We start from the raw sequence: 25,898 nt of genomic DNA on the forward strand, positions 1-25,898 counted from the left end.
ATCAGTCCATCTGCGTTATTTATTTTACTTTTAAGATTTTTATTTATAAATGTTTTATTTCCACTTTAGTCATGCTCTACTTTGTTTTGGTCCGTCAATGCGCTACACTTCTTCAACAAGGCATTTAGTAGTGGTTGTGCTCAAACTGTCCTGCAGGGGGCGTGTGACCAGACTGGAAGACCAGCGCTGGGACAGGACTGCTGCGGCAGCATAGTCGCTCCCAGTGGCTACAGTTAGCTGGCTAACTGCTGCTAGCTGTTGGTCAGCTGAAAATGTTTACTTTCTGCCAGTTGTTAACGGAGCGGAGGATGGTAGCAGCGTCGGAGGATTGTGCCATGACTTCCCAGTGTCTTGTTGATGACGTTCCCAAGCTTTAAGTTATGCTCTCACGAAAGAAAAGTAAAAACGAAGCGTCAAAACCAGCTGAGGTACACGGGAAATATGTGAAGAAGGAAACGTCTCCGCTCCTCAGAAGTAAGCGCAACAAGTAGTCTGAGCGGCTAGCGCAGGTTAGCATACGTTAGCTCGCTCGCTAGCTAAAGTTAACTAGTGCCTGGCTGTACYCAGCTAACGTAAACCAACACATTGAAGTGAGAGTATGGAAACATTTAAACACATCATTATGATTTAGAAACTGATTTGCAATGTAATGTACACTGTATGTATCCAGGTAGGATCCTAACAAAGTAGTCCGGTGCTAACTGAAAAGCTCATTGACTTTATGTTCTGGAAGAGGATAACAACTCTGACGATTAACTGCTGTAAAWTAAATACACCGGACCTTTTATTTGCCTTAGCAACATTGAGATAAGTTRTCTTGTTTTTACTCCTTAATTAAAGCTAAGGTCCTTAGAAATGTTAAAGCCTAAGTGTTCTTTTATTTAAATGCCCAATTAGCTTGTTGACAAAACAGTAGTTTCAATGAGGACTTAGAAATACTGCCAGAAATAAGCTTATTCTGTCAGTTTTTTTGTTATTATTTAATGTGTTGTGGTTTTTAACTTCAGATTTAAAGTCATCTTTTAATTTGACCAACATTTTTCTTAGAACTCGAAGAAGTTAGTTTGGGATGCCAGGATTCTAKAAGTTCTGTGTGAAAAGTTAAATATTATTGTGACGGCAAAGAGTCCATTGGAAAAGATGAACAGTTCGGCAATTTAAGGATCATGCTGTTTCTGTAGTGTCTTTAGTTCATTCTCTAATAAAATAAAAWAAAAATGTTTTGACACTTCTGGGATCTGCCCACCAATTTCTAATACAAAGATACCGTTTTTGGACTATAGTCTCTAACTCCTGACATCATTGAGTTGACCTTTGTTGATGTCTTGCAGATCTTATGCCCTCATTCATCCGCCATGGACCCACTATTCCCAGACGAACAGAGGGGCCCCCGCCGGAGATGGCGTCCTCTTCCTACTCTGTGGCAAACAGCAGGGAGTCAGTCGTGTCCCGTAACAAGAGCTTCCTCCGCGCACCCGTGCAGAGGACGCCACATGAAGTGGCCCGCAGAGAGAGCCACCGCATGTCAGCGCCGCCGTACCTGCCTCGCAGTCTGGGAGACCTGTCCCACGAGTACCGCGGCTCAACGCAATCCTTCCTCACCGATGTGAGCCCCATGTCAGAGAATGGAGATGCTGCCAGGTATTACTACCCAGCTGAACCCTATTATGAAAACCAGCAGCAGCAGCATCAGCCCAGGAGAGTGCAGGAGCGCTGCCCTGAGGACTATAGATACTATGAACACAATGAGCACAACTTCCAAAGACTCCCCCACCAACACCACTCCCCAGGGCCAAGCCGACCCCCTTCAGGTAACAGGAAATGCTTTCTAATTAGTAGTTAAAAAGTCGTAAACTAAAAGTGATATTTTTTCAAGATGTTACAAAGCCTACAGATTTTACCTGCACACATTAATTTTGAAGTCTTATTTGAGAAACTGAAATGAMTTTTTTTCAATGAGTTTTTAATGGCAGGTYTTGTGGATTGAAAGCAAACCTTTCAAGTCTGAGGACTAATCAGACSYCTGCTGATAGAGCTTCAAACAGTCAATCAACTTGCAATTAATTTTCAGTGGTTTCATTAAAAATTGTTCTGATCGATTAACTGATTTTGTCCGCTTAGATCTTTTTTTTTAGTGCGGTAGTTTGGCCTCCATCTAGAAGAGGGCACCACTGTCTGTCGTTAAGTGGAACCAGTTGATGCAAAAACAAAGATGGTGGGGCCATGCCAGTACAGGAAAGAGAAACCGTTCAAACAGTTTGGGATGAAAAATGTACTTTTTGCTGTTCTTTTTGAAATATAGACACTTAATAGTGCTCATTCAGCTGAACTGCACAGAGCAGCATCAGCTTCTCATTCAAAAATTATTGATGTACTAAGATAACAGAAAAGTGGAGGGGATAACAAAGAATGTATGAACATCTGTTTGTTYATGACAAATTAAGTGCTTCACAAATTCATATTTTATTTTTCTATTCAGGAACCTAAAAGGCTCCTGTTTTGTTATATTTTATAAATATGCCTCAGTTTAATAATGCGAGAAATCCACAATTCTCTGCTTATTCAGTCAGTATTTAATACAGCTGTCACAAAATAATGTTAAAATGTAATGAAGTTTTATTCAAATTCAGTTCATTATTTAAAGAATGTGACCCTCTATGTTGCTGAACGTCTGCCGGCCCTCTTTTTTAAGAGCTTTTTAAGAAAATGGCTGCTAACAAAGCTCAGTCAACTTTTGATAAACTCATTGATCAATGACTTGCATCCCTACCTGCCATTTACATGGAGACTTAACACACGGTTTAGTCAAAGTAACCTCTCTGATGTGCTCCGTTTTAAATATTGCTGATGGCTTTTGAATCACAAGCAGATGATTGAAATACAAGCCACCGTTCAATCCAACAGTCATTTCAGTTCATGTTTTCATCCAGATCACATGTTGTCATATGAAAGCTCCACACTGTAAACAGTAGTACGCGTATATTGGAGTGTATATTTACCCCCCCCGAGAGTAAAATTATATGCGGCTTGCAGGAATTTTCCACTTCTCCTCAAGCAGAAACCCTTCTATTATGTGGCCGTCTTGTTGATGCGACCCGCCTTTTGCATATCGCTCAGCTCTTTTTGAAGTGAAGTCAAACAAGTGTTGGAAGTCTCTGCATTTAAAAAAAAATTCTCTCCATTTGCCAATAACTTTCTGCTGGCAAACTAGTAATTTCCAGTCAGAAACCTCCGTCTTAAATGGCTCCCATGCACTGATCTCTGTGTAGCCGCATGTCATCCTGATGCGGATATCATAAAAATGCATGTGTGTGTCATCCCTTTTACTTTTCGTGTCACTCTAAAATGAGCTGCTGTCATCTGGACTTGACACTAATCTGTGAGGTATTCTTACACATTATCTCGATCGTGTAGCGTTTAACATTCACTCCTGCTCAGGATGTCAGATGATGACAATAATTAGTTAGCAAAATATTTGTGGCATGGAAGGCAGGGTGTTACTTAACCAGAGGTGCAGCTACACTGAAGGTGACTATTTTCATTTTGTTTCAGTATATAAAAAGGAAAAACAAATTGTTATAGTATGTCTGCCGCCAACACATTTAGCCAGTCATAATTTCTCTTTAAGAACTGGGGAATGAGAAGATATAAGAAGCGTATTTAGTCCAGCTTTGGTGCCGTTGGTCAGAATTGACGTCACGATGTGTGAGAAACTAATTTCTGTAAAAACTGTTTTACTAAATTATTTGGACTTGCCATTTTTAGCATAATCCGTTAGCATGTAGCTCACTTACCTCGTCCGACTGAAACAGTGGTCTTGCTGTACTTTGTTCAGGCTTCCTGTTATCTGCTGAAAGTCTCCATCTTTTTTGCAGCACTCGTGTGTGTGATGCATTCACTAATCAGAAAAAGAGCTGAATATTGGGTTTCCAGCAAAAGAGTCTCCTCTTCCTCACACTTTCTTATCCTATCTTACCAAATAAATGTCCAAGAGTCTTTTTTGATAGAAAAATGAAGATATTACAGATGGTTAAACAATGATCCAGCTTGGTGACATTTAATGAACACTTGAAGCACCAATATTATGAGTGTTCCCAGCACATAGTGCTACTTTATTATATCATTTTCAAATAACCATGATACCTTCAGCTGTTATAAAAAAAGGCTGTATTTATCAAACATTATTGCTTAAAAGAAATTTGACTGCACAATTTAACAACTCGAAATTCGCCTTCAGGAAGTCATCACAACATTTTCCCTGTTAAGCTGTTTACAAATGTTCTGCGAAACGTCTCACTGAGAAGTAGTTTGTGTGATTTGAGGATTGGGCATACTAGTTTAAATAGTGGTTTAAAAATAATAGGGAAACATCCATCAGGTGATTGTTCTTATTGCGGGGAAACAGAAGGAGTAGAACATGTGTTGATTTATTGTAGAAAATATTTAAAAGAGAGGAAAGAATTGGAAAGGGTGATGGGGATTTCAGCAACTATGGCTAATTTATTAGGGAACCATCAATCACATGCTATAATTCAAGCACTTATTAAATATTTAAAAGATACAATGTTAGCTGAGAGGATTTAGTATGTATGTGTGTGTGAGTGTATCTATATAATTTAGTTATTTTAAGATTTGACGATGTATAGGAAAAAATGAATTTCTGAATTGCATCTCCGTCCAGTTGATGGCGGTAATGCACAAAGTTAGTAAACTGCCAGAAAAACGCTATAGAAGAAGAAGAAGTAATTAGTGTGATGTGCTCAGCAGCTGCAGTTCCACCAGGTGTTTCCTGATTGCTGCAGCTGCTAGACTGAAGGTGACTTAAGGAGCTGAGTGGAAAAGGTGCTTGGTGAAAGCAAGCATTTAGGCAACCCCAAATGGCGAAGTTAAGGGCTTTTGCAAACTTGCCTGAAATAGCCGAAGAAACTGAAATATCCGAAGAAATTGAAATATCTGATGAAACAGGTATGTTTTTGATTAGGGAAAAAACCTAAAGCTAACAATCAATTTAGATAATACTGTCCCTTTAAAGAAAATCTAATTTGATTTCCCCTTCTGACTGCCACTACAATGCAGGAAGCCAAAAATTGATTTTGAAGTTAATTTATGCATCAACAGTCAGTAACTATAAAACTTGTATATGAACTTATGAGAAAAAGTCTTCATGCATTAGAATCACAGTACCTGGCCAAAGTATTCTCCTTTAATTTTTGTTCTCGCATTTTATGATGACTACAAACTTGAATGTATTTTATTGGCATTTCATGCAATGCAGTGATCAACATCTCAGGTGTGAAAGTGTTGAAAACAATTTTTCTTGCACGCCACAAATCTGGCGTTTATGGAATAGCGACATTGTTGAGGTAAAACTAAAATGTACAGGTTTCCTCAGATGATGGACAGGACAAACATGGCAGTTCTGGTCACATCTTATTTGTAAAAAAAATATTAGTCTCATTTTCTTTCCGATTCACATTATCCCACTACTTTAAGCAACAACGTTTGTAGTCGTTGCATAACTGTGACCCTGCGTAGAGAGTCTTTATCTCAAGAAAAAAAAAAAACTAAAGTTAAGCATGATGATGAGGTGAAGAAAGAGGACTAAGAGAACTCTACTTTGGAGCAGAAGCACATTCCATTCCTTCACTCAGCAGCTGGCAGAGAGCTCCAGCTCTGCTGCCCTGCTGCTGTCACTCTCATGCAGAATTTACCTGACTTTAGTTCCCATTTTCCTGAATTTCCTTTTTAATCGCCAGTTCCAAAGTCTTGATACTTGTCTGCGCAGATGGTGGCTAATAAAAGTAGCGTTTAGGAAGCTGGCAGCTTGCAGAAAGAGTTTGGGAGGTTTAGCATTTTGTTATGTGCGTTTGGCTGGTGTTGGAGAGATGACTGACTTCCTGTCCAAACGTAAAACACTCCCATTTCCTTCTATTCCTCCAACATTCACAGTTGGAGGATTTGTCACATCAGTCAAAATGACTTGCAACTCTGCCCAGGTTCAGTTTTACTTCCAAACTGCATTCATCGTGCCTTTAGCAGCGATTCTCAGCCTCCTTATCTTACCCTGCTGTATGTTCAGTCGCCCCATTAGATGACCTTTTCAGCAACAGCACATTCCTCTCCTTTTTAAATGACACTTTCCCACACAAGACAGGAAGACATTTTTAAATGTCTCCTTTTTCCCAGAAGTGCCGTTAGCCGACCGCTGCTGTGCTGCAAATTTGCTCGGACGTCTCTGCTGCTTCAGTCAGAAAGGTTTGTTTTCCTCAGGCATAGGTCGAATACAGGCCAAGTCTCTGGGGAACCTCTCCAGCCTGACCGGAGAGGACACCCCCCTTCCGGCCGGCTGGGCCCTCGACTGGACCATCCGCGGCAGGAAGTACTACATCGACCACAACACCAACACTACACACTGGAGCCACCCTCTGGACAGGGAGGGGCTGCCTCTGGGCTGGGAGAAAGTAGAGTCTGCTGAGTTTGGGGTCTATTATATGGATCACATTAACGAAAGAGCACAGTATCGACATCCATGTGCCCCAAGGTAATCCTTCAGTGAAATGTTTCCATCTACTGAGCCCATTTGTTTTTGTTTTTTTTTTGTGACTCATTAAGTTCTATCAATTTAGCTTTTCTCTTTAGGCAGTTCGAATACACTTAAGTTAGCTTGGAACCTAAATATGTAATAAATGTTAGTATTTGCGATTATTTTGATAACGTTTACACCAGTGGTCTCCAAAGTCGGTCCTCAAGGGCCGGCATCCTGCATGTTTTGGTTCTCTCCCTGGTTTGACACACCTGGACCCAATGATGGCTCATTAGAAGGCCTAAGAAGAACATTGACATGCTGAGGAGTTTGTTTCTACCACCAGGGAGAGAACTAGAACATGCAGGATGCCCGCCCTCGAGGACCGACTTTGGGCGCCACTGTTTTAGGCCCCCTCATTAATTCAAGAGATTAAGAATACAAAAGGTGTTGGTTTTTTGATTTGTCAAATGTTTTTTTTTTTTTTTGACTCACGACCTTATGAGATTACAAAACCAAAACTACTCCTAGAAAAGTTAGTGGGTGGCAACAAGTGGTTTGTTCCTCAAATGCTCTGTTTGAAGTTATAAGACCACATTAAGTTAACACCTCCTTACATCCAGGTTGTAAGAATTTTATTATTTTGTCTTTCTGACAAATGAACATATTTTTCAATCAAGTCTGAAGTGCGTTCAAGAATCAAACCACCTATAGCCACACGTGGCCTTGAAATATTTTGGGGGTTTTGGATCTTTCATTTACATAATTGCTCCTTATTTACAAAAACAATAGTAAGCTAATTCCATAAATTATATACTGTTCGTGACACTGATTTTTTTTTCCAGCGTGCCTCGCTACGATCAGCCGCCGCCGCCGCCTCCTGTGATCCATCAGCCGATGCTGGTGCCGGCTAACCCGTACCACGCGGCTGAGATCCCAGACTGGCTGCAGGTGTACGCCCGCGCACCCCTCAAGTGAGTACAGTCTGTGGAGTTAGCAGGCAGGTAAATTGAGAATAATCAGAAATTATTTTTCTTTTACTGCAACAAGGTGTCTGAATCCTTAAGTCTTTAATGAATTGGAAAAGTTTCCCTTAAATCAGCGTAAATTTTAAATTGATTTAAGGTAATCTTCAATCAAGTTTACCTTAAATTTAATCAGTTTTTAAATGTATTCTATGTGGTTTATTTTTTCTCTTGTCAGGCAAACGTTTGAGTTGCTTGCAGACAAATTCTGACTTGCTAGCTGCTAATGTACCTTTTAAAGCTAGATGGCGTGTTTACACTAAATTAAAACAGGCAGGTTCCCAACGTTAGCTAGCAAATAGGCTAGCTAGCTTACTTGCACTATATTAAAGCACAAAATTTTAAAATAAGAGATTTTTTAGCTATGTAGTTAGCTTTTGTGTCTCATGAACAAGTGTACATTTATCAGCTGTTTGCTAGAAAACGATTGTCTTAACCATTGGCTCACTTCTGTTGCCAACCTACATGATGCTACATTTATTGTTAAAAAAACAACTTGCCACTACTGCTCCTTAAAATATACACTTGTACATTTGTCATTATTCCTGGCCTTAAAGTTCATTCACAGCTGCCTTAAAAGACCTGCAGAAACCCTGAGAAAATTGTCAAATTTGCACTGTAAAATTYGCACCCCTTCCTGTGCTCATAACAAATCATCTTTATTCTTTAACACTTTATCCCCCCCCCCTTCAGGTACGACCACATCTTGAAGTGGGAGCTGTTCCAGCTGGCCGACCTGGACACGTATCAGGGCATGCTGAAGCTGCTGTTCATGAAGGAGCTGGAGCAAATCGTCAAGTTGTACGAGGCGTACCGCCAGGAGCTGCTGACGGAGCTGGAGGCCCGCAAACAGCGGCAGCAGCAGTGGTACGCCCAGCAGCCCAACAAGGGCTACGCCGGGAACATGTGACGGCGGTTCTGCTGCGCGACGAGGAACGCCTTCTCTGAGGTTGCAACGGTTTGGGGAGCGGTCCGTGTTTTGCCTTTGATATCGAGATTGACTCGTAAATTGCTTCCTTACCAAAAAAAAAACAAAAACATCCGTGCCTTTTTGCTCGATCCAAATATATATAAATATGCCAGCCAAGAAGTCGAAGCACTTCCTGACAGGGAGAAGAGGGAGAATCAGCTCAAGTGATGCTCACTTTATGAATGACTGGAAAAGAAAAACACTAGAATGAAGACGTCGCCGGCAGACGCTGCTTGTTGTGGCGTTTGGAACCACCAACCTGAGATGTGAATGATGGTGCAATTTTTCCTTTTTTTTGTTTTTTTTTTTGTTTCAGGACTGGGAAGCACCAAGTCTGAAAGTTTGGATATTTGCTGCGAAACATCACAAAACTGCCTTTAATAAGATAAAATGCATCAACTTTCCAGTTTTTGCTCATATCATGCCGACATCTAATCCGTCTTTTTTTTTTTTTTTTTTTTCCTGCGAAAAATGACCGGCAGCTTCTTTTATTTAAGCACTTTTTTTTTTCTTTTCCTTTTGCTTTGTAACCATCATAAACTAAAACGATACTCCGTAAAGTAAATAAACATATGCATTGCTCTTGTTTTCTGATGTTCTGTACACTAAAGACAATCCAAAGGTTTGTGTGATTTATGAAACTTTGTGAAACACAATTGATGCTGCCGTTCACCTGACATGACATCACTACAAATCCTGAATATTCCAGTTTTTCTGTGTTTAAGATGAAAATAAGCTACTGGACATTTTACCATATCCTCTCTAAATGATAAAGTTTGCCAGAAAGGAGCATTTACAACTTAAACTGCTGTGAATCTGTCATCTTTGTTTTTGGACTGGATGTTTTGGGTGACTTGACTTTAGGGTAAGTTCCCAGCCTCGTGTTTTGGGATGCTCAATTTTGTATGCACCGAAGAAGACCGCTTGATGTGGGGGGAAAAAATCAACAAAATGAATTTTTAGTAAACTAAAGGTCTCGCCTGTGTCAATATATTTTTCCCAAAGCAGACTGTATAGCTGTGCAACTTTGATCCATTTTAAGAGCAAGAATTTGATGCCAGAGTCTTTTTTTTTTTACGTTACATTCAGGCTCGCATTCATTTACTTCTAGTGTTTAAAATTCCTCAGCAGGTTGCAGAAATAATTTTTTTGTTGCCTCCAACAAGCTGCCTGGTGGGATATTTGGCCACTATTTTTAGTTAATTTTCTGATTGAGGCAACTTTTAAACGCAGTCCACAGATTTTCAATCATGTTTGTCAGAAACTTAATGTTGGGCTGTTTTTTTCCAAAATCAGTTTTGGTTCACCCAACCGCCTCGTTTGACTCGTCCAAGGTGCAGAAGTGTCTTTAAAGGCTGTCTTTTTTTGTGTGCGCTACACTTGGATTTTGAATTTAACTGAACATAAAATAGTTTAATAAAATCAGCTATAAGTGATTAAAAACATGGTCTTGACATCAGTTCAGCTCAGCACCTTAACAGGCAGCTGGTTTGTGAAAGTGGTGGATCTGGTTATTGTAAAACATTAATTCTCCTCTAAAATATAAATCCAACTCCAGTTCTTTAATTTCAAAGCACTCCTGTTTTGTTATATTTTAAAGTATCACTTTTTTGTTCGTGTGGTCATTTTTTGAAGGGTTTTACAACTCTACAAATTTGTTGGCATTGAGGGCAAAAATGTCTTTGTACTGGAGTTGCTGCTCCTTGATGTTTGTGTATACTTTTGTCTGTTTGGATTAGAGAAAATCCACTATAAATTTAAAGTAATCTACCCTACTCTGAAAGTAAAATCAATCTGTTCAGACAAATCACTAAAACCAGAAAAATAAATGGTAGGTATATAAATTTCTCAATCAGGTGTCAAATCGGGATGCTGCATTTGAAAACTAAACTCCGATTCTCTTCAAATTATTCTATTAAAAAAAATCACATGTGAAAGGTTTGTTTTCATTAATTTGGTCCAACTTTATTTATCTCCTTGTGACTAACTGCAGTGTGCTGAAGCCAAACAGCTAGTTTGAAAGATGTCGACTCGTTTAACACTTGCCTTTAAGCGTAGGGGAGGGATGATGTGGGGAAAAGAAACCGTTAAAAGTGTGATTTCCATCTCATTCGAAACAAAACGACTTCTCTGACTCGTGAAAAGGAACACCTAAAACACTCAACGTACGGGATTTTAAGAAGCAAAACGATCCGATTGAAAGCCTCCTTGATGCCGATTACACTCTGTGGAAGACTGTAGAAACCAAGCAGTGAACTCAAAGCATCCACACACCAAAAGAAAAAATAAGTCTGTCACCATCAAAAAGCTTTGTGTTTACGATGAATGTGAGCTCGAGGCTCCTCTTGTCACCACGCGACTGAGTTTTTTTTTTTAGCTCAGAGGGTTCAAGTTACGCGTGTTAAAGATGACGGATAAGATCTGGAATGAGGAGCCTTTTCCCAAAGCCGGTCCTGTGGCCACGCCCGGCAACATCCAGCTTTGATTCCTCTGCGGGCGCAGAACGGCTACATTCCTGGGATTTGCTGGAACATTCAGCGAGAGACAGAACAATGGGTCCGTCGGCCTCCTCTTTGTCATGATAGAAGCTAAACACACACACACATGTACACAACCTCTCGACTTCAAAAGCTAAACACACATGCACTGGGATAAAGGAGAGATGCTGCACAGATGCGAAGCTGCAAGCAGAATAAAAAGATGAGGTGATGATGATGATGCCAGTCGTGTTCTGGGAACTTGAAACTGATGCTGCATTGAAACACCTCAACTTCTGGAGCTTTTTCAAAACATACAGTGCCTTGGAAAAGCTTTCACCTTGAAACCTTTCCACTTTTTGTCACGTTTATAACCACGCTCTTCAATGTTTTTTATGATAAAATACCAAAAAGTGTCACAATTCCAATTGTAATTGAGGAAAAGGTTGCATCTCATGCAAATGATACATAACCAACTAAAAAAATAAATAAATATGGCAAGTAGTGCACTAAAAGTTAAAATATTTCACTCAACAGGAAATATTGTGCTGGGAGGGTTAAATTACGCAAAAGTTCAAGTGCACGGTAGTGGCAACATCATGCTGTGGGGATGCTTTTCTCCAGCAGGTTATAGGAGGCTGCTTAGAGTTGATTCAACTCAATAAAATAAAAAAAATGTTATTAATCCCCCAAACAAATTTCATAACAGAAGCTATAAGACTGGAAACTGAATTTCACCTTTTAGCAGGCCGACTATTCAACACAATAGTGAATATGAGGACTAGTCAAAGTCATTGCCCAATATATTTGAGAATCAGTGTGGCAAATTAAAAACTTGATCTTCACAAATGCTCTTCATCCTAGTTGATGGCGCTGCCAAGAAAAGACGGGAAAATGCAGCTGAATAGTAGAAAATGATAGAAAGTCCCAATAAAATACATTGAAGGTTTGTGGTTCCAACATGACCAAAATCTGCAAGGCACTGCATTGCCTCCAACTAAGACCGTACCTTTGTGTCTGGATTTACCCAGGCTGACACAGATGTAAAAAATAAAAATAAGACAAAACATTTACATTTTATGGCACAATACCACTTTGTCACAACCGTTAAAACATATATATTCTTTTAAAAAGTATACCTGAATTCTGAGCTTAAAGATGAGAAACATCAACATGCAGATAATGTTGCTTCATTATTCAACACACTGTACATAATTTGGCCTTTTGCAGATCTTAGATATAAATAGCACGAAACCCTAAAGAACGGAACGTTTGTCACGAGTGGTTATTTCAACAAAGTCGGCAACACTTTTTTGGGGGGGAGAAGAAGAATTAAACGACTGAGAAAACTTGTGTGATATGAAATAAACAGCAGACTCGGAGGTCTCCAGCTGAGTGCCCAGAGACAAAAAGGTGAAAGACGATGGTGAAAGACTGGCGCCCACGCGACGACTGACGCCCACACCACCGCGGCGGCGCTCTGACATTTCTGATGCATGAACGTTGTAAAGTTCAATATAAGGATTAAAGTAGTGACTGCATTTGTTGGCCGCAGCAGCAGCCGACGCCAGAGTAAAGAAGTGCCCGACGGGTGAGGAGGATGTCCATCCCAAACAAAATAAAGAGTCCCTGCTGCGTCGTCATCAGTCCTTCTTCTTGTCCCGCTCCTCGGCGGCGGCGGCGTCCGCGTGCGCTCCGGGGAAAGCGTGGTGGTACAGGTGCCGGTGATTGGCCGCTACATTGTACAGCTTGTGCAGAGCCTGGGGACGGTAAATGAACAGTTAGTTGTTTTATTCAGAAATGAGCGACACCACGGGATTTTCTTTGCTTAACAGGAGAGCTGGTGACATGAACGCAAATTATTTACTTCCGCATTTAAGCTAGCGATACAACAAGCAGCAATGCTTCTCTTGTAGCTAGACAGACGGACAGATATTTCCCTAAAATACAAAGATAAACGTCTAATTACATGCTTCATACATACCAAGTAAGCCTGACATATATAATAAATTAAAAATGAGAGCAATAATTTCCATTCGCATGCTTTCTGTGTGTAGTCCGCTTAATCTTTATACAGATGCTTGCTTTTAGTATTACTGAAGAGTCGCCATTTTGAAAAGTGGCGAACATTTGAAAGTGTAAAATAAAAAAGTTTGCACTTTTTTAATTTTACAAAAGTCTTAGCTGGCAGTTTGCCTGTTTTGAAGTGAAATTTTGTTTTGTTGAGCCTTCATATTCAATCGTAGTTACTCTTTCAGTTGTTTTCTGTAATTATTTCAGATATTTAAAATGTCCTCCAGTTTTAGTGTTAAATGTTATTTGGAAATTATAATTTATTGAGCTTTTTTGTAGGGTTTACTTTTATTATTATGCCTTTATCAATGCACCAGTTGAAAATGGTCTCAGCAATGTCCAGCATAGCAGGTTTCAAGAGTATTCAAGTATTCTCCCCGTTAACCTTTTAACATTTTGATTTTACAATCTGATAGGTTTTCTTTTTATTATTTTTTGCATGATTGGTCATCACAACCGCATCAAGAAACTGACATTTTTGCAAAATCACTCAGATCAATTAGATACCTAATTAGATTTAGGGCTGGCCTTTGACTAGACCATTCTAACACATGAATAAGCTTTGATATTAACCCTCGGCTGGATGTTTTCGGTCATTTATCTGCAGGAAGACAAACCTCCACCTCAGATGAATTTTTTTTTTTTTTGCAGCCTTTAGCATGTTTCCTTCCAGGGAATGCCCACAGCATAATGCTGCAACCACCATTTTTCATTGTCAGAATGAAGAAATTATGCCCATTGATTTTATTAAGTGGCATCTGAGTAAAAGTTTAATTTTTATAGGTAAAACATGCTATAACTACTTGTCATTTTCATTTTTATTTCCCCAATTTTTTCGTAGGAGTGAGAAAACCTGCATCCACCAAGCCGAAGAGCAGAGATGCCGCCTTCTGGCTTTCACACTGTCGCTACCAGCAGACAGTGTGAAAGCCAGCATCAGCTGTGGCATGGGGAGCGCATAACTGCACAAGGCAAGACATGTTTACGGAGCAACAAGAAAGGACTTGATTACCTACACTAATTTAGAAAAATAAAAGCAGACACAAACGCAAGTCATCATTTGGTAAGCAGATGCTTTAGCTCTCCTGGCTATTCGGAAAAACTCACCTCGTTCGTGCTCCCCTGCAGAAGCATTAAGAGAGATAAGCACACGTGTAGTAAGTGGATCAGATGCACAACTAAAACACAGATTAAGCAACAACAACAAAGAGGAACTTCATCTGGTCGTAAAATGGAAAAAAGGAAAATTAGTGTATGGAAAAATATCAGTATTTCCAGACTTTATTCCCTTTATAATTGTCTAAATATTCCTCCTTTCCTTTCTTTCCTTTTTTCCCTTTTTATGTCCTTCCTGTCTTTCCTTTCTGCTGTTCCTTTCTCACTTTCTTTGCGCCTGTGTTTTCTTTCCTCGTTGATCACTTTCCTTGTGTCGTTCTATTCCTTCCCTTCCTTGTGTTATTTATCTAAATCCTTCCTTTTAACCATTTTCACAGAAAATGTATGGACAGAACCCAATGTAGGATTTACTGCCACCTAGTGGATATAAGTTGTGTGTTTGATGATGATTTTTAATCTTTTTTCTGACCACAAATGAATAAACTACAGAACCTATCATTTCATTCCTTGGCAAAACACAACAAATATCTCAGTCAAAATGCAGCTTAAAATATGAATCTTTGTTTTTTTTTTTGTTTTTTTTTTAAGTTTTCTATCACAAATTGGCTCTATAAGGAGAAATCGATACATTTTGATTGCGAATTGCTTAGTAGAAATGTAGTTTAGACGATGGCCAGACTTTAGAAAGGGGCAGTAGCCCAGGGCTCCATCTTTTAGGGGATCTGTGGGGCACAGATTTATTTATTTATTTATTTTTTAATAAGTGCATGTTTTGCTGACTTTGCACTTTATATAAGAGTCCAATATGAAAAATAAGCAATACTCAAGTAGTTGAAATTATAAAGTTATACTAACTTTTTTTGGGGGACAACATGGACCTACTGGCCAAGGGACATAATAAACCTACCACCATTAGCTGCTATCATCATTTCTTACCCAAATACGTATAGAACTACCTATTAATTTACTGTAATTTGAATTAGAAAGGAATCTTTCTTCAGTGGACGGGCCACCAACACGGGTTCCCACGCCCTCGTAGATCCAGCCCCGCTCAGAGGTTTGGATTCAGTGAGTTTCACCCACCTGGTCCCACAGCGCCCCGGCCACCTGGTCGATGACGGCGCCCAGTTCCCTGTACTCCCCTGAGTAGCGGATGTAGGCCCAGGTGCAGAGCGTGATCAGCGCCAGGCCCAGGATCATGTTGCACAGGCTGGCGATGATGTCCACACCCACAAAGCCCGTGATGCCCGCCGCCACGTACATAACGAAGATGACCACGAAGAGCGTGGCCGGCGTGCGAGCAGCATGGAAAATGTTCTTGGAGTCGTTGTGCTTGATGTACTGGACGAACACCTCATCGATCTCGCCCTCCAGCTGCTGCAGGTAGCGGCGGCTGAACTCCTCGCCGCCCATCTTCTTGACCCCGCGGAAGAGCTGCAGGGCCTCCTCCCTGATGGCCCCGTGTCGGTTCTGCAGCTCACTGGGGGCCAGGAAGGGCCGGTCGCCCCCGCAAACCTGTTGGGGTGGGGGGCAGAGAGGCATGGGGATTAACGGGAATGGAAGTTGGGAATTTGGCGCTCACGTTTATCCAGGCTGCTGGTTTCCACCGACCTCCTCCATTTTTTTGTTGTACAGATCCTTCGCCGCTGCGACTGCTGCTAAGTTGTTGGCCTCTGCTGTGGCCTGAATGAAAATACAGATTATACAGTGAAACACGAGGTGAGATGAATCCAGAGAAAAAAAACAATGGTTAAACACGGAAAATATAGAGAACATGTGTAATTAGACCAGGGATCTTCAACCTGCAGTTCTTTGGATCTTCCTGAATAACTTTGGCAAAAAAAAAAGAAAAATAACAAAAACACTGATTTTTTTTCCATAAATATAGACGTAATAACAAATAAATTTTTCGATTGTAATAATTGCCCCAATTTTCCACAACATAGTGACTATGAAACAACTGGTAATATGTTTTTTTAACTTTACTTTGAAAAATTTTAACTATGCTGAAAATTTTGTACATTTCAGAATCAGAACTTCAAAATTCTGACTTTGATTTCAAAAGCTCATAGCGTCCAGACATTAAGTGTATATAAATATACTTTAGAGCAGATGACTTTTACTACATCAAGTTAATTAAAGTCCTTAAAGGGTCGGTTGTGGCAGAATGTTTAGATAAAACTACCTATTAAAATATTATCTTTGGATTTAAAATTCAACATTAAAAATATTTTTATACTGATGTAATTTGACACTATACAAATGAAAAAATTATTTGACTCATTAAAATAATATTTAAGCACACAAGTGTTATCTTGACGGTCTATTTACACTGACCTCTAATGTATAGAGGGCCGCAAAAACTAGATATGGTGGACCAAATTTGGCCCGCTGGCCTTGAGTTTAAAATATGTGGCTCAGAGAAAATCAAATAAAGAATTTTTTACAGCATTTCCATAACGTTGATCAACAGCCCAAAGCAAAACAACTGCAAAAATGTTGTTTTATTTTAAAATGTAAAAATAAAAGAAAAAAAAGGTTCTTTAAACATGTTCTTTCACTCACGTTTGTCAAAAAATTACAACCAGCCTTTTTTCTAAAGATGACGCTACATTTGTGGCTCTAAAGTTTTATTTAGTTGGACTGATGTCAAAATAGCTCTCTCAGTGACACAGGCTGCAGACCCCACAGTTAGACAAAACAAGTGTATTGAAAAGTACCTGCAGCATCGACTTTGGATGAGGCAACTCTTCACCCTGGTAAATCTTAATGTATGCCTGAAGCACAAAGAATAAAGGCAGGAGGTGAGGAAACTTTTCTGTACATAAAATACAAAGCGATATGCTCTCATATCCACTTGACTGGGTCTGACCTTGAAGTACTCCAGCAGGCCTCTGCAGGTGATGTTGCTGCCGTTGATCTCCTTCACGTCGATGTTGTGGGGGCTGAGGATCCAGGGCACCAGGACCTTCAGGTTGTTGATGAACTCACCATCAATCTCTAGAGACGAACAAACAGTTTGTGTTATAATCTGGTAAGAGTTTCATTCATTCATTTACTTTTTGCTTTGGGTATTTAAAAAAGTTGCACAATTGCAGTGAGAAGTGTTCTGCACAAAATTCAAGTTTATTAGTTGGTAATTATCCTATTATCGATACGTTACTTGAAAATGGTCTAAAACAAGGGACAAAAAACAGCGTTGGCGTTTAGCGCAATAATTTCTCCGATAATTCATCATCCAGCAAAATTTGTTATCATGACAGGCAAAGTTGTTTTAAGTCTTATTATCTGAGATTCTGTGTGTAGGAAGGAATGTTTTAACTGTGTTAAAGTATAATTCACTGCGTTATTAAAGAAGAAAAATGAAAACGAGGAACTGTGGGGAACCTGTCCCACCAAAAACACTCAAATGGCTCGTTGACGACTCCTCCAAGAAGTGTCGCAAACAATTTATTATGACATTTAAAGTGTTACAGACCATTTTTATTTTGTAAATTTATTTTATAACCTAAAGTTAGAGATTAAAATCAAAGTTTTGAGAGGAAAAAAAAAAAAATTCTGGCATTAAAGTCTAAATTTTTTTGTTAGACCCTAATCCTCTTCCGTATTTACAGCTCGTCTCCCAGTGACACAACATGACATGCAGACATCTTCCAAGTTGAGATGCAACAATTGAAATTTCCTGCCTTATCATCGATTTTTTTTTAAAACTGAACTGCTGAGACCAATTTTTTTATTTTTTATTTTGTCTGAAATGTCGATAAATACAACAACAAAGATGCTAAGTCATCAACAGTGAGGTGACGATTGCAAGTATCGACCGATCTGCCAAAAACTGAAAAAAAACCCAGCAGCTGATTTGTCTGGTTGCAATGTCCCTCTAAAAAAATAAAAATAAAAATGGACGATGTACCTTTAATTCTTCCGTCAAAGTGAGGGTTGGTGGCCACCTTGAGGCCGGGGTGAGGCATCAGGAAGCAGTTGATGTTGGTGAAGCAGGAGTGGATGTGTTTTCGCACATTCTGAAGCTCCTCATGCTGGTTCTCTGAGATCTGCAGCAGAAGCACACGGTTCTGGTTCTACGTCTGATTTAATTAGCCCAACCTTATTAGCAACAAGCTCATCTCAGTGAAGCGGAATATCATCAAAAAGATGATTTATTTCAGGAATTCATTTCACTCGTGTTATCTAAACCAAGCAGCCTCATTCCAAGCAGAGTGAACAATCTCAAGAGTTCATTTCTAATCATTTTCAAAGTTGTTTCTAAGAAAATCTAAATATTTCCAAAAACCAATAATAAAATAATTTATAACAGGGGGAAAAAAATCATCCTGTCATGGCTGCTGACAGCCTTGCTGCTGGTGCAAGGTTTTGTACTGTACTTTTTCCTTCCATTTATCTTTCCTGTAATATGTCCAAATACAGGACTTGGTGTCCGTGACTTTTTGTTGAGAAACAGTCAGCATTTTTTTTGGTGAGACTTCATGGGCGATAACATGACTGTTATATATTAGGACCTTCAAACATTTTTTATTGTTTTTTTTTTTTTATAAAAATTTACAGAGAAAATGTTTTTTTTTAATATATATCTGTATGTTATAATCAACATAATTGAGAGAAATACATGTTTCAATTSTTGAATAAATTACTGAAATAGGTGAACCTTTTGATGATATTCTAATTTATTGACATCCACTTGTAAGTTTGTAAGTAGGACTGTGGAATCAGAAACAACTGGCCTTCAGTCTCTTCTCCAGGAACTTCATGCCCCCCTCCTGTCCGTAAGGAAACTCGTATGGAAAACTCCAGTCCCGAACCAGGAAAATCAGGGACTGGAAAAGAAAATAAACCTGTATGTAGCTCTGCACAATAAGGTCAAATTTAAAACAACTCTTCTCTTTCAACTTTATTTTAACATGTAAAATAAAATGTGTTTAATTTAGTGTTAATTTGTTTTAAAGCGGCACTTAATTGGAAGCAAGTTTAATACCTGGAAAGGTTTAAGGAAGGTCTCCTCCATCGCTAGTCTTCCATACTCAGTGAAAAGCTGAAATAATAAACACATCATCAGTGATGATTTGAAATATTTAATTTCAGCTCCACACTTTAAGTTACCAATAAAGTCTGAGTTTGCTTGATGATAAACCATGCTCATATTCAATTTCAATAGAAATTATAATTTTCGAATGATAGTGTATTCCAAAATTTTCTTTGTAATGTTTTTTTTTTTTTACCTGCAAGTGCTGGAGGTCATCCTCTTGTACATTCTGTGATATATTGTAAACCTAGAAGAGACAGTTTCCTTACTGTATTGATATGCTGGGAACATTTAAAATGCTGTTGTGTCAGAGCAAGAGAGGAAAAACAGGATGAGGTTTTCTTTTTCTTTTTAAATTCAGGGTACAGCTGTTCAGCTGCTTCCTTTGGACCTGCAGACCTCAGCGCCCGGTGCTCTCAGACGGCACTAAACTGTGGTACCTGCATGGAGCTGATCATGGTGCTCAGGGCGAACACAGTGGCCGAGTCCCTCAGCGTAGATTGGCTGTCAAACGTGCCCTGCGTGTCCATCAGCAACACGGCGACCTGCGTCATCAGACACAAAAAGATACTGACCCGTTTGTGTATCTGAATGTTTTCTACGGTCACAGATGTGGAAATAAAACAAAACGTTCAAATAAATTCTTGCAGTTCTAAAATTTCAATGGAAATTTTAGAAAATTCAATGTATTCCATGGGGGGAAAAAACTATCCTATCCAAAGTCTTCTGGGAAGGTTTAGAGGTCTGCTTAGGGGAATATCTGACCATTTTTCTAGGAAAGCATTGGTGAGGTCAGACGTTGATGTTGGACACTACAGCCTGGTTCTCAGTTTCTGTTCTGACTGATCCTCAAGAGATTGTATCAAGTTGAGGTCATACCAATAAAGATTGTCCAAAGCAAACTCGCTTATCCATACACTTTTGTGCTTTGTTTGGCAGCCATGTTGGTACTAAATGGACTATTTCCAAACTGTTCCTTCAGCATGAAGACCATCAAATTGTCCAGAATGTCTTCCCATGGTAGCTTTGACGGGAATTAAGGGATTGAGACCAGTACGTCTCCTTATACACTACACCTGTAACCGGAGTCTCTTACACCGACACGTTTTGAAACAAGGTCTCAGAGTGAAACTTTTCCGTAAAACTTCCCCCGGGATGTGTTGAATCGCAGATACACAGAACGCCTGATGTTCATTCTGCGCATACGCAGGCAGATAACAAAAACAACGGTGCGTATTGTACTGTCCTGTGTGGTAAGCCTGTTCGGTTTACCACAGTTTCCGATAAGAATGTGTGACATGAGCACTTCGTTCGGCGAAGACTGGTTACTGTTTTCAGTGAGGTGGGAGCTAGTGCGGTGGAAGATAAGGGTCAAAAAAGCATGCGGGTTTGATGAAATGCTAAAATCACAGTGCCATCTAGTGGCCTGGCATGACAACTGCAGCTGATTCAAGGACTCTCGTCAGTACCATCTAAACGTGGAACTTTTTCCCCAAACAACATCCAAAAATACCAGCAGTCTCCAGGCGTAGCCTAATGGGCCGTTTTCATGGCAACTACCAAACGCTGTCTAATCTATTACCTAGCCTGACAGGGAAGTAGGAATCATCACTCCAAAACACAAATCCCTACTACACTAGAGTCCGGTGTTGGAGTTCTTTACACCACTCCATCCGACACTTTGCATCTTTGAATTGCTCTTGGAGATGGATAGCCATGGCAACCTATTAATGAAGCAATGTTCCTGGACTAATCTGAAACCCACATGAAGCTTATAGTTATCCACTCTGCACTTAGTTGGTGACTTCTACACACTGGTCTACATGCGGTTTCCAACACTAATTTCCTCCATATCTGAGTTCCTAATGCTCTTGAGAGCGACCTATTCTTTCTCAAATCTTTGCAGAAGCAGTCTGAATGTCTTGTTAGTGTCTTCCATGCACCTGTGGGTGTCAAAGTGGTTAAAACACTCGAGTTCAATCATTTAGAGAAGTGACCTCATACTTTTTCAACTATATGTTCTGCTGACTTTGTTTTTTTATCATAACAATAAGACCTAAATATGCCTCTTTTTCATTTTACTGGTGTTTTCTAGTCTATGCTGGTAGAGACTAGAGATGCACCAATCCGATACCGATACAGAAAAACAGACCTAAATTGACTTAGAGTTGTTCTTTCTTTTTCATCAGAGATATAAATGTACTCAATTACAATTACAATTATAGGCCCACAGCATCACAGATCCCCCAATGCACCTAACCGTAGGTGTGTGGTGCTTTTCCCCAGTCATCCTTCGTGTCATACTTGACCCACGTTCAGAGGTTGTTGCTCAACCTTCGTCTCATTTGACCAAAGCACAAAGTTTGACTTAAACGGCCAGCAGAGTTTAGTAAACTCTGCATATGAAGGCAGGACAGAAACGCATCAATACCAAACAACCGTCAGCAATGGTTGTTATGGAGACTTGGTGAACCGTTCTGTACTGTAGCACTTTTTTTTTCCTTTACCTCCCTTATCATCCTACTCATTAGCGAGAAAAATATGGGTCCCTGTCCAGCCGAGAAACAGGCCTATGTGTCACGTCATATTTATTCCCCAGGGAAAGTCACGATTTACCAATTAGAGGTGTCTTCAGTGTCTGACTCAGTTCCCCACTAAATTCATGCACTCGCATTAAAAAGCCTTTTCTTTTCCCCTGTGTGCCATTATGCTACTGCAAAATACATTTATTTGAAGGTTTTGTGCAAATATTACTTTGCCTGTCCCTGTTTGTCTCTTGTTGTTTTGTGGAGGAATTTATTCTGACCTTCCTTCCGTCAGGTTTGTCCACCAGGAAGACCTCGCTCCAGATTTGGATCCCGGTGGTTTCCCTCTCTGAGCCCCCCCTCCAGGAGAAGCCGGTCAGAGGCTCGCTCGCATCTCCGAGCCAGTTTTCAGACGACTGAGCGACAGAATGTGGCAATTTGTTAGTCAGATAACGCTTGATCTGCTGACAAGTGACATTCTGTTTCAGTTGGGAAAGATTGCAACAAATCAAACTTTGTGTGCAGCAAAAATGATAAACTAGACTGGGAATGAGCACTGGAAAAGAACAGATTGTACCCACACAACTGGTGAGGCTGTAAGAATGGAATATACACTAAACCCATCCCTAAAAAGAACAATATGCAAAGAACAAATACATACTTGAATTTTCTACATTTTGCTACATTATAGATTTCAGTCTATTTTATTGGGATTTTATATGATAAACCAATGTATAAAAAATGTAACAAAACATTCAGAGTTTTTCTTTATAAGTTAAAATTGGGAAATGTTGCCATCTAACAGGTTTTAGAAGAGCTTAAAGAAAAGTGTCCTCACAGCCCGACGCTTCCACCATGTAGGCCTGCATTTGTGTGGCCTACAAATGCAGGCCACACTTTTCAGCAAGGAAAACCCGGAATCCGTTTTAGTCCTCTTTGAATTTTTCCACCACTTTTTGTTGATCTATCATATAAAATCCAAATACAACACTTTAAAGTTTGTGGTTGTGCTATGAGAAAATGTGAAAAAGTTTAAAGGAGCAGTATTATGTATTTTTCTATTGCATAATCAAGTAATGCTTTTAATTTCAGATGTCAGAAAAATGCTACATACATCAAATATGACTTAAAAGACTTTTTATTTAATTTAATACCTTGAAATCGGGCCTCTGTCTCTTTAAAAACTCATGTTCTTTCTGAAACTCCTATAATGAGCTCAGCAGATGGAGAGTTCCTCCAGGTGTATGCTAATTTCTGTTGGCTAGTCTGAAGGAGCTGAGTGTGAGGACTGATAGAGGAGGAGGAGCTTTGTCTCGAAGGTGGAGCTAGGTCCCCCCAGGCGTTTTGCACGGCTGAATGGTTGCCACGGGAGATTCAGGGATTTCTCAAACATGCATGAAAGAGTCGAAGCAACACTCCAGGTATGTTTTTGATAATGGAATAACATTATAGCATCAATTTTACATAATTCTGAAATACACTATGACGTAGAGGTAGCAGAGCGGCTAGAGACCAATCGGAGAACACTTTGGGATATTTTATAAACCTTTGTAGGCCAGAATTTATTTTTATTGCTTCAACAAGGAGTCGCACTTACATGGTTGTACATGTAACGCAGCATGAAGTCCATGAGGAAGGACTTGCCCTTGCGGAAAGCCCCCGCCACGGAGATGGCCACCACCTCGCGGTCCCTGACCTCCTCGGACAGCAGGATCCGACTCAGCGCCGCCTCATCCAGCTCGAAGGTGTGGTCGTCCTTGACCAGCAGCACCTGGATGGGCCGGGCTCGTCCGTCCGGCTCCTCCTCCTCGGAGCTCCACTCGTAAACATTTTTGTCACTTAGGGACCCTGAAGGACAAAGCAGAGGAGCGTGAGGAGAGGAGAGGGTGAGCTCAACGAGTCTCTGCGATGAGGCGACCAGAAAGCGTTGCCGTGAGACTGTTAGAAGAGCCAGCAGTTTCTGTCCGCTGTGATGTCGGTCCAGACCTAGCAGTCCATTAAGTGAGAAAGCAGGAAAGACAAACCCCCGGTTTTGCAAGCGATGATATTCATTATACTGAATCAGTCCAATCTGCCGGAGCTCAATGAGATCACGAGGGCTAAAAGGTTTCCGAGCAGCAGCTCTGAGTGTTTCCAAGCAGCAAGGAAGCTAACATATTTACATACTATCCAGACTTCTTAAATAACTCAAACAGCTCGGATAGAAAGCATCTCTTAAAAACAACATATCTGAGATTATTAATTGGATTACAATTTGGACTTTGACTAGGTCATTCCAAACTAATGAGCTAAACTGTTGCATTGTAGGTTGAGATATTGTTTTTTTAAACACTGTACTCTGTTTACAAATTAGTTGATTTCTGCTAACTGGATTTTAGTTATGTGTAACAGAGTAAAGGGAGCTCAGTACAAGGCGAACACATTTTTTCTGAATTTTACACACGAAAAAATCACGAAATATCCACCACTTTTTCCTTTGGTCTATTGTGTAAACTAACATTAGATACATTAATGTTTTTGGCTCTTACATGATGAAAAGTTACAAAGGAAGACACTGTAGCTATCTACCACAACCACCCGCCTGCGATTCAGGAAAATGTGATCTTGCCTTCCAGGAAGTGACTTGAAATTAAAGTCTGGCTATAGCTCCATGTCACAAAGTAACGGGCAGCGTTTTGGGTCGTGGTATTAGACGTGACACAGAACAACTTGAACGTACAGGGAGTAATTTGATCAGCCGTTCTTCCGTTTCTTCCCTGTTTGGTTTCCYACTGCAGGGGCCTCCTGCCAGGCCCCGGCTGACGACCTGATCACGCTGCTCCTGCCACTGCCCTTAAAACTGCTGAAGACGTCAGAAGCTGAATTAAGTGGGTCAGAGCGGCTCAACTCTGACAGCAAACAGCAGCAGCTTTTCATCTTTTCCCCTCGTTTCTCACACAGGCCTCTCCCACTACCCCCTCACAAGCTGGTTGGGCTCTAAAGTGATGTCAGAGATGGATGCTGGTAACCACTGTAACCCTGATGATGGCAGCTTAGGGTAATGATGGGAATACAGATTTGGGATTTCTGATGCAAGATTGTATCCATTTTTACCTCAAAGGCGTCACGTAGCTTCAGAAAAATTGAACAGTAACTGTAAACGTTGCGAATAAAATTGTGATTTTTGGGCCTGCAGAGGCCTAAGCTGTCCCAACAGAGCGTTTTCTGTCAACCAATCATCGCATTTCATATATGTAATGGTAATATGTATATATATATATATCTTTTTAAATGAACGTGTCTCGTTGTGCCTGCAGAGGCCAACTGCAGCCCGGTGTTTTCTTCCATACCAACAAGGTGCAGATGCCGAGACATTAGAATGCACGGAACAGCTTTGGTCTCAATGTCCCGAAACGAAAACAAACCGAGTATATGACAGCCAGAGCGCTGCATCGTTCCCACCCTTTGTGTGAAATATGAAATGTTTTTGTACGTACACTCACCCCAGCTGTCTCTCTCGGGACGGTGTTTAACCATGATGCGGTCCTGTTATCCCCCGGCTCGAAGCGTAAATGAGCGACCCTAGTCGGTAGTCATGAGCGTATAGAGCTGGGAGGATGCCCTTATCTCCAGCACAACGACGTTCCTGTTGCAAGAGGATGATGGTGCTTTTATTCACCGCGTGATACGCTCATCTCGTCGCCAGAGGGCGCTGCTGTCTGTTGTCCCAGCATTGAGCGGCGAATGGAGTCTAATTAAAAATACATAGAACTGTACACAAAGTGTGCATTATGTGAAAATGCCTCAGTTATAAAAACAAAAATCGAATATGAGCTTTACAGTGGTGAACAATTATTTTTATAAAACTCCATGCAGTTTATATTTTTGTCGGTAGGTGGCGACATTGCCCAAATGTTGGAACCTATGCTGCCTTCAGAGACATTACGGAGTTTTTTATGTGATAGGAAAAGGGAAAGGTCCTTATTTCGTAATTTAATCCCTTTGTGGTTTTCTTCGTTTCTGGCCCATGCTCCTTTGAACTTTCCTTGGGAACATTTCAGACTAGCTCTGGCAAACAACAATTTAAATATAAATAGTTTAGTTCATCAGGAGGTGGATTTCACAGTCATTTCAGTTTCCTCAAAAATAATCTGTTATATCTGGACCAATAA

The 25,898-nt window shown here is 40.2% G+C and overlaps 2 protein-coding genes across 3 annotated transcripts; one reads left to right on the top strand and one right to left on the bottom strand.

Moving 5' to 3' along the window:
* Nucleotides 1–168: 168 nt before the first annotated feature.
* Nucleotides 169–9,532, top strand: sav1 (salvador family WW domain containing protein 1). Its single transcript, XM_008398998.2, has 5 exons — nt 169–474; nt 1,332–1,811; nt 6,271–6,541; nt 7,369–7,497; nt 8,242–9,532. The coding sequence occupies exons 1-5, from the start codon at nt 381–383 to the stop codon at nt 8,456–8,458; spliced, it is 1,191 nt and encodes a 396-aa protein (XP_008397220.1). The 5' UTR covers nt 169–380; the 3' UTR covers nt 8,459–9,532.
* A 929-nt stretch (nt 9,533–10,461) lies between these two features.
* atl1 (atlastin GTPase 1) lies at nt 10,462–25,419 on the bottom strand. Of its 2 annotated transcripts, none has more exons than XM_008399001.2 (14): nt 25,230–25,419; nt 23,345–23,595; nt 22,029–22,163; nt 19,663–19,767; nt 19,419–19,469; nt 19,175–19,231; nt 18,924–19,016; nt 18,098–18,236; nt 17,057–17,184; nt 16,905–16,961; nt 15,796–15,867; nt 15,268–15,699; nt 14,176–14,190; nt 10,462–12,755 (listed from the first exon to the last, which is right to left on the bottom strand). In XM_008399001.2, the coding sequence occupies exons 1-14, from the start codon at nt 25,261–25,263 to the stop codon at nt 12,639–12,641; spliced, it is 1,686 nt and encodes a 561-aa protein (XP_008397223.1). In that variant the 5' UTR covers nt 25,264–25,419; the 3' UTR covers nt 10,462–12,638. The 2 variants fall into 2 exon arrangements, with proteins under 2 accessions (XP_008397223.1, XP_008397222.1); XM_008399000.2 differs by having other exon boundaries at nt 25,224–25,419.
* Nucleotides 25,420–25,898: the final 479 nt, after the last annotated feature.

The sequence above is a fragment of the Poecilia reticulata genome, linkage group LG22, assembly GCF_000633615.1.
Source record: "Poecilia reticulata strain Guanapo linkage group LG22, Guppy_female_1.0+MT, whole genome shotgun sequence".
NCBI lineage: Eukaryota > Metazoa > Chordata > Actinopteri > Cyprinodontiformes > Poeciliidae > Poecilia > Poecilia reticulata.

Bases quoted from the DNA above. Each gene is read 5' to 3' on its own strand.
- sav1 (XM_008398998.2), top strand. From the start codon at position 381: ATGCTCTCACGAAAGAAAAGTAAAAACGAAGCGTCAAAACCAGCTGAG. The intron at 475-1,331 runs GTAAGCGCAACA...GATGTCTTGCAG, and splicing joins AACGTCTCCGCTCCTCAGAA to ATCTTATGCCCTCATTCATC. The intron at 7,498-8,241 runs GTGAGTACAGTC...CCCCCCCTTCAG, and splicing joins TACGCCCGCGCACCCCTCAA to GTACGACCACATCTTGAAGT.
- atl1 (XM_008399000.2), bottom strand. From the start codon at position 25,263: ATGGTTAAACACCGTCCCGAGAGAGACAGCTGGGGTGAGT. The intron at 18,237-18,923 runs GCCAGTTGTTTC...CTTCTGCTGCAG, and splicing joins TCCTGGAGAAGAGACTGAAG to ATCTCAGAGAACCAGCATGA. The intron at 16,962-17,056 runs GTCAGACCCAGT...TTTGTGCTTCAG, and splicing joins GCCTGCTGGAGTACTTCAAG to GCATACATTAAGATTTACCA.